Source organism: Dipodomys merriami, unplaced genomic scaffold (assembly GCF_024711535.1).
Source record: "Dipodomys merriami isolate MVZ:Mamm:240054 unplaced genomic scaffold, mDipMer1.0.p SCAF_10, whole genome shotgun sequence".
NCBI lineage: Eukaryota > Metazoa > Chordata > Mammalia > Rodentia > Heteromyidae > Dipodomys > Dipodomys merriami.
In genome coordinates, this window is record NW_027202271.1 from 13856243 (window position 1) to 13864678 (window position 8436).

General features: G+C 50.3%; 1 protein-coding gene across 1 annotated transcript; it reads left to right on the forward strand.

Annotated features, from left to right (window-relative positions):
• The first annotated feature begins 1176 nt into the window (after positions 1–1176).
• Aqp6 (aquaporin 6) lies at positions 1177–6676 on the forward strand. The gene is made up of 5 exons (XM_070040825.1): positions 1177–1195; positions 1293–1844; positions 2505–2663; positions 2902–2982; positions 4794–6676. Exons 2-5 carry the CDS (start codon positions 1455–1457, stop codon positions 4989–4991), a joined length of 828 nt encoding a protein of 275 aa, XP_069896926.1. The 5' UTR covers positions 1177–1195; positions 1293–1454; the 3' UTR covers positions 4992–6676.
• Positions 6677–8436: the final 1760 nt, after the last annotated feature.

Below are 8436 nucleotides of genomic sequence, written 5' to 3' on the forward strand. Positions count from 1 at the left end.
CTCCTCCCCCTCCTCCTCCTTCCCCTCCTCCTCCTCCCCCTTCTCCCCCTCCTCCCCCTCCTCTTCCTCTTCCTCCCCCTCCTCCTCCTCCTCCCCCTCCTCTTCCTCTTCCTCCCCCTCCTCCTCCTCCTCCCCCTCCTTCTCCTTCTTCTTCTCTTCTTTCTTCTTCTATCTGATTTTTATTGTCTTTAAGTAGTTTTACAAAGGAGTTGTCATTCAACAAAGCAGTTTATGAATACAGTGTATCTTGGTTGCAGCTTCTGAAAGGGAACACCTTTGTGAAAATGCCTTCCTATACTGTTGGGAGTATAAGTGGAAAGCCTAGGCATAGATAACCTTAGGGCCAGCATAGCTACAAAAATGGATAACGGTGTGTATGTGCATGTGCACACTCGTGCACATGTGTGCATGTACTAGGGCTTAAACTCAGGGCCTGGGTGCCACCCCTGAGCTTTTATATTCAAGTCTAGTATTCTACCACTTGAGCCACAGCTCTCCTTTCTAGTTTTTTTTGTTGTTGTTTTTTGTTTTGGTGGTTAATTGGAGATGAGTCTCACAAGCCTTCCTGCTCAGGTTGGCTTTGAACTGTGACCCCTCCAGATTTTAGCCTCCTGAGTAGCTAGAATTATAGGCATGAGCCACAGGTGCCCACCTTAAAAATGGATAAGCTTTGAGGGAAGGCAGACAGAGGCAGAAGAGGTGAGGGAAAGGAATGGAAATTTCCACCAGGACACAGTAGAGTTACCCACTGCCACATTGGCAGCTGGCACAGTTTAAATTACTGTGGAATGAACCCCTCCTTTATTGTCCCTTTCTGTACTCGCTCCCCCCATGCAAATCCATGTCCTTAGTGAAGTTGGTTCTATTCACATCCACAATCAGCAAGTGGGGTTGTAAGGGGGAATAAGAGAGCGCTTAATTTCACATCTGGGTTTCAAGGATGCAGAATCTGCTCAGCTCACTGAGAGGCAAAACCTGGAGCATATGGGGGGAGGGGAAAGGAGGCTTTAGTTAAGTGAGCAGGAGTCCCTGTAGAGGCTCCAGCCTTGGACTTCGGGAACTGTATGAACTTGCTCTCCCTAAGCAGACAGGGACCAGTGACTAGTCTACAACCCACTGCCTGTCCCTCTCTTGCAGCTTGAGTTTGGTCCATCTTGGGAAGTTCCAGGTCAGTGCTCTGGCCCCGTCCTGTCAGGTGAGCTCAGGGTGGAGCAGACATGTGAGCACCCCTCCTCCTACCCCCACTTATTCATAACCCCATCCCATCCACAACCCCCTGCCAATCGGAGCAGGTGGGTGGAGGAGCTGCACGCAGGACCAGCAAAGTCTCCTCAGACAGTGACAGCCAGGAGTCTTGCAGAGACTCAGGAAAAACAGAGGATCAGAGCTGAGAGGCGCAGAGGCTAGGCCCCTCAAGAAACCAAGGTGACAGCCAAGGTACAAGGTGTGGGGACATGGAGCCACTGCGCAGCAGGATTTGCATGTTGGTGAGCAGGCTTTGGACTGTCATCAGCAAGGCTCTGTTTGCAGAGTTCCTGGCCACGGGGCTGTACGTGTTCTTTGGCGTGGGTTCAGTCCTGCGGTGGCCCTCAGCACTTCCCTCTGTGCTGCAAATTGCCATCACCTTCAACCTGGCCACTGCCACAGCCGTGCAGGTCTCTTGGAAGACAAGCGGGGCCCATGCCAACCCTGCTGTGACACTGGCCTTCCTCGTGGGCTCCTATATCTCTCTGCCCCGGGCTATGGCCTACGTAGCCGCCCAGCTCACAGGGGCTACAGTGGGGGCTGCTCTGCTCTATGGGCTCACACCCGGAAACGTCCGAGGGACCCTGGGGATCAATGTGGTAAGTACTGGAAGGATGTGTGCAGGCAAGTACACAGGGGCATGTGACATTGTCCACAGGAGGAAAAGCCACATGGGTGTTAAGACCCAGGCCAGAGAAGAGGGAATGAATGGAGAAGCCAACAATTCAGCCACATGCTCGATGCTCTAAGCTGAGCACTGGACCCCAGAGGAATCATACTTTAGCTCTCTTCTAGGCTGAATGGGAGAGAATTGTGGTGTAAGGAACAGATAGAGAAGGGAGAAGCCATGGGAAGGGGAAATCGAAGGACTAGTCATCTCAAAACAGGTGTGGCTGAAGGAGGGCTGGCACTGGGGGGGTCACAGAAGTGGCCTCTGCCTTCATTTGGTTTCCCCCTGCAGTTCTACCTCATAGCTCTGCTCCTCCATCTTCCCTGGCCTTGCTCCCTTTCTCCCTACTCACTTAATCGGGCCTGTCCTCTCCTAGTCTGAAGCTCCTACCTCCCCTCTGATGGGATGGAACAGATACTGCTCACTCCCTGTTCAGGAGCTACATGAATCTATTACACAGATCTCCCTAGGTCTTAGAGCTGGGCTCTGGGAGGTATTACATGATTGCTGTTGAGGAAACCAGGCTCGTGGGATTCACCACACTGTGGACAGAGCTCTTATCCACTCCAGTGTAACTTCCTCTGCCAAGGTCCATAACAGCACCTCCACTGGCCAGGCGGTGGCAGTAGAGCTGATTCTGACCCTGCAGCTAGTGCTCTGTGTCTTTGCTTCTACGGACAATCGTCATGCAAGAGGCTCTCCAGCCGCCATGATCGGGACCTCTGTGGCATTGGGCCACCTCATTGGGGTAAGGGGCTAAGGGACATGAATACATGGGAGGGTCCTGCTTGGGTGAACTAGTGGGCGCAGACACAGAAAGTGTCTCGTCCTGAGTCCCTCAATGCCTTGAGACCACAGCAGTGTCTGGATCTCCAGCTCCTGGATACAGTGAGGTAGGGAGGGGCCTCTGAGGCAGGGCAAGGGAACTGTCTTCTCCCAGGATGCCTCAAGTCTCTCCACATGCTGCTCCTGCACTTGCTCTCCAGATCTACTTCACTGGCTGCTCTATGAACCCAGCGCGCTCCTTTGGTCCTGCTGTCATCGTGGGAAAGTTCACAGTGCACTGGGTGAGACTCTCGGCCATGGGAAACGGGGAAGAAAGAGATTAACAGAAATAATAATAGTTAATGGAGATAAGAATGTCAGGGAAGCTGGGTTCTGGTTGTTCATACCTGTAATCCTAGCTACTCAGGAGGCTGAAATCTGAGGATCATAGTTCAAAGCTAACTCAGACAGAAAAGTCCATGCGACTCTTATCTCCAATTAATCACCCAAAAAAAGACCCCCAAAACAAAACAGAGATGGAACTATGGTTCAAGTGGTAGAGTACTAGTCTTGAATGCAAAAGCTCTGGGACAGTGCCCAGGGTCTGAATTCAAGCCTCAGGATGAAGGAAGGAAGGAAGGAAGGAAGGAAGAAAGGAAGGAAGGAAGGAAGGGAGGGAGGGAGGGAGGGAGGGAGGGAGGGAGGGAGGGATAGAGGGGCTGGGAATGTGGCTTAGTGGTAGAGTGCTTGCCTAGCATGCATGAAGCCCTGGATTCCATTCCTCAGTACCACATAAATAGAAAAAAATGCAAGTAGTGTTGTAGCTCAAGTGGTATAGAGTGCTAGCCTTGAGCAAAAGAAGCTCAGGGACAGAACCCATGCCTTGAGTTCAAGCCCTAGGACTGGCAAAACAGAAAAGAAAAAGGGAGGGAGGGAGGAAAGGAGAAAGGAGAGAGAAGTGGAGCTGTGTCTCAAAATGATAGAGCACTAACCTTGAACAAAAAGAGCTCAGGGACAGTGGCCAGGCCTTCACTTCAAGCCTCACAGCTGACCAAAACAAAAAAATTAAATTAAATTAAAAATGTGAAGGGAGTGAAAGAAGGAAGAGGAAAAAAGGAATTAGAGATGGCAGGTTTACCAGTAAGTGTCCAGAGACTTGGGAAGATAAACCCCTGGCTTGACCATTTAGACCTGGAAATGGAAGTTTCCTAATTGAGGAAGGCCAGAGTGAATATCCTGGTTTATATATTACATCCTTTCCAGCTCTGATCGCATGTGGCACCCAGTGGACTGACAAGAAATAGGACATGGCAGGAGCTGCAGCCTTGTCCCAGCCTTTATATTCTGTTTCCTTCTGCACTTTCTCCAGCTGGACCAATTTTCAAACTTGAATAAAGAAAGAGACGAACAGAAATAGACACACACACACACACACACACACACACACACACACACACACACACACACACACACACACACACACACACACACACACACACACACACACACACACACACACACACACACACACACACACCAGCAGCAGCAGAGATAGAAATGGCAAGAGCTAGAACTTGGCTGAAACAAGGGAGGGGAGAGGAAAGAAGCAGGCGTGAGTATGAGAGTAACCTCAGGTCTCCTAGTCCAGGCCATGCCTGAATAGCTGGGCCCCACTCCACAGAATTCAAGCCTCTCATATCGGGCCCCAGAATCAAGATTCATGGCTTTCAAATGTTCACCTTTAAAGCCAGGCCCCTATGGCTCGTGCCTGTAATCTTAGCTACTCAGGGGGCTGAGATCTGAGGAACACAGTTTGAAGTCAGCCCAGGCAGCAAAGTCTGTGATATTCTTATTGCCAATTAATCAACAAAATGCCAGAGATGGCGTTGTGGCTCAAGTGGTAGAGTGTGACCTTGAGCATACAAGTCTAGGGACAGCACCCAGACCCTGAATTCAAGTCCTAAGACTAGCACCGAAAATAACAAAACAAAACCCATCACCTTTGAGAGTTCCTGGGAGACTATGTCAACACTAGGAAAGTAGGCAGGCAGGATCCCCAAACCACTCGGATTTGGATAGCTCATGGGAGGGGTATCTACTTGTGTCTCCTCAGATCTTCTGGGTGGGACCCTTGACAGGGGCTGTTCTGGCTTCATTGATCTACAACTTCATCCTGTTCCCTGACACCAAGACCGTGGCCCAGCGACTGGCCATCCTCATGGGTACCACAGCAGAGGAGAAAGTTGTAGAGGTGCAGCCTGAGAAGAAAGACTCCCAGTGTAATTCAGAGGACATCGAAGTGAGCGTGTGACCCAGCATAGCCCTTGGCACCTCAGGCACCATTGTATCACCTGACTTGAGATTTTCCTAGTGGGCAAATTACAAGGAGGAATTACAAGGGGGAATACAGAAGCTTGGGACTCTTAGGGTGGGCAGTGGGAAAGAATGTGCCAGCTTCATTGCCTGGCATTACATCCCTGGCCCTCCCTTCCTCCCTCCCTTCCTTGTCTCCTTCCCTCCCTTCATTTTTTTTCTCTTCCTTCCTTGCTTATGTCCATTTTTTCCAGTCCTGGGGCTTAAACTCAGGGCCCAGCCACTGTCCCTGAGCTTCTTTTGCTCAAGGCTAGCACTCTACCACTTGAGCCACAGCACCATTTCCAGCTTTTTCTGTTTATGTGGTATTGAGGAATCGAACCCAAGGCTTCATGCATGCTAGGCACTCTACCAGTAAGCCACCTTCCCAGCCCCCCTCCATTTTGTTTCCTGAGATGGGCCTTGATGCATCCTCCAGACTGTGGGCTCCAGAATGGCTGGGACTACCGGCACACCACTATGCCCAGCTTCTACATTGGTATAGTGAGAGCATGTGGGATCAAATATACCCAGTTCACTCTCCCTAAGCCTTCCCTTTACTAGGGTTCAAAGCAAGAGAGCCAGAGGATGATGATGTCCCCCTTTTTCACGCTCAGCTAAACTCCAGTGGAACCCCTGGGCCTCCAAATCCTCATCTTGGGAGAAGATAAATTGGAACCTAGCCAGTCATTCTGTTCCCACTCTGACTAGGGACTCAAGGAATCCCACTTTACCCATCAAGGGAGACCTTGGGGAGCAGGACACAGTTATCTTAGAACTGGGCCCTGGGACATCCTCTGAGTTCCTCAGTTATGTCTGCCCAGGGGGATGGTTTTAGGGATGTGATTCTCCTGTCAGGCTAGGGGCTTTCTGAACCCTGAGACTGCCCCTCCCAAGAGATCTATGTCCCTCATTTTCCCCACCCCGTTGGGAAAAGCCGACCTAAGGAACCTTTTCTTGGGCTGGCAAAAGAAAGGAGCTTTGGACCAGATGGGCCTTGTCCCAGGTCTGGCTTTCCCTAAGAGTTCATCTGCTCAGACCCAGCGACAGAAACCATCCTGAGGGAGAAACCTCCATCTCCCTCTCTCAGTTCATCATAGGACCCGTAAAAGAATGGATAATTAAGTTCTGAGGATGGTAGGATCATGAGAATGACCCAAGAAACCAATATCAAGGGTTAAGTACCTCTGAAAGATTCCAGGCATTCAAACTGGTTTGTTATTAAAGGATGCTGGGGCTGGGAAGGTGGCTCAGTGGTAGAGCGCTTGCCTTGCACGCATGAGGCCCTGGGTTCGATTCCTCAGCATCACATAAGCAAAAAAGAAAAAAGCCAGAAAATGGCGCTGTGGCTCAAGTGGTAGAGCGCCACCCTTGAGCTGAAGTGCTGAGGGACAGCGCCCAGGCCCAGAGTTCAGGACCCATGACCGGACCCCCCCCCCAAAAAAAATTTAAAGGATGCTGTAAATCTATTCTACCTATGATTTGAAGTCCTGTCTGGATTTCCACTTTCCCAGCTGTAAAATGGGTGTAATCTTTCCCTCAGGGACAGCTATGAAAATAATGTGATTAAAAAGTACTTTAGGAAGTTAAAATGCTGGTAAAACCACCCGCAATAAATGATGATGATTGTTGCGGTTACCGTAATTATTGGGTTTGAGTACAATTACTGTTGGTAATGGGAGGGTGGAGGGAAGAAGGGAGAGAGGGAGGGAAGATTGCAGGTTTTCATCTACTCAGTAGGGACTCTCCCTTCTCTCTTGGGGCTGCTGACCTGGGAGCTTTGTGACTGTGGGGGTTTGGGGGAGGGACCCTGGAATGAAGAGACAAGCCAATAAAAGTCAGTTCTTCTCATCTCTATGGAGCTCATCACCATGGTACCCTGAGATGCAGCAACCAAATCCATTAAAAAAAAAAAAAAAAAAAAAAAGCTAGGTCCTTTTCCATGATGTTTCCCAAGGGGCTGGAGATGGGGGAAGGGCTGCCAAAATCTTCCAAGGACAGAACAGGCCTAGCCTGTGACCACTGCAGTAGCTGAGTCTCCAGTGTCTATGGCTCCAGCTGCTGTGCTAGGCATTCTGTACTATTGTCAGTGCTATTCGTCAGTGCTATTCACGTCTCTCCAAGCAGGGTTCCACTCATCCATTTTTGCAATCTTTCAGAGCCCAGGGCTTCCTGTGCCCTTTTATGAGCAGGGACAGCTGGGTATGTGTATGTACATTGTGTGTGCATAAGTGTGTGAAGAGGACATGATTGACGTGCTAAAGGTCACTCATCTCAGTTGCATAGACTCCCAAGGTCTCTAACTCCCAGCTTAGAATTTTCCAAAATAGAGCGGTAGGGGGGCTTATGCAAGCTTCAGCCTCAGGAAGGTAGGAGGCAGGAGCTAGAGAGTTGCAGGGGGTGGGGTTCTACCCTAGACTCTTGAGCTTCTTGACAAATTATCTCTGCATCTCCAGAGTCAAGCACACACCGGGTGCTCAATAAAAGTTTGATGAATGAATGACTGAGGCTGGGTGGCTGGGGAAGGAGAGGATGCAGTAATTGATCAAGAGGAGGAAATGCAGGAGTTACAGCTGCAAATGAGCCAAAATGACAGCAGCTGGGAAGCCTCTGCTTCCAGGCAGGGGCTGGAAGAGGACAGTAGCCAGACATTTGAGTGTCTACTTACCACCCCAGAGCAGCCAGGTCAACCTGGTCCCAGAATTTACAGGACTAAAGGGCAAGGGTAGTTGCCTGAGGGGAAAGTAGGGACTATGTTCACTGATGGTTCTTTAGCATTTGTCTTGTCAGGTCAGACTAGAGGAAGAAATTAGCTTCTTGAGAAGTAAGGAATTAGGTTAGAAGCTGAAGAGCATCGAAGGTTAGATGCAGAAGCAACCACGGGTTAGTTTCTCCTTCTCTCGAGCCCTTTAATAGGACAGCAGGCCATCTGTTAGGATGAGGGAAGAGCTGGCCTTTGGCGAGCTCAATCTCAGCGGCCCCAGCTGGGAAAGCAGGCTTCACTGCCAAGGACTCTGGGCCTGGTTGGGAGAGGGGGCCTGGAGAGAACAGAGACCCAACCAGAGGACCCTTGGTGTGCACTCCCTGCCTCCCATTTGTCAGGGGAAGTTTTTAATTAATGGTGTGTAATCTGATCTGGCCCTTCTCCCTGCTGAGCACTGCCTTCAATCAGTGGAGCCATCTGCAATTGCAATTCATAATTCTCCCGAAAGGGAGGGGGACCCGGGATGGGTGCCTTGGTGATTAATACAATTAGCCTTTTATGTTGATGATTGTCTTAGCAGGAGCAGATGATGGGAGCATGGAGCCTAGGTGGTAGCTTCCGATTGGCTGACAGGAAGCCCCTCACCACTGCCCATCCCCACTGCTGGTTTTTAACCCGCTACCAGCAGCCCTCATTGGGA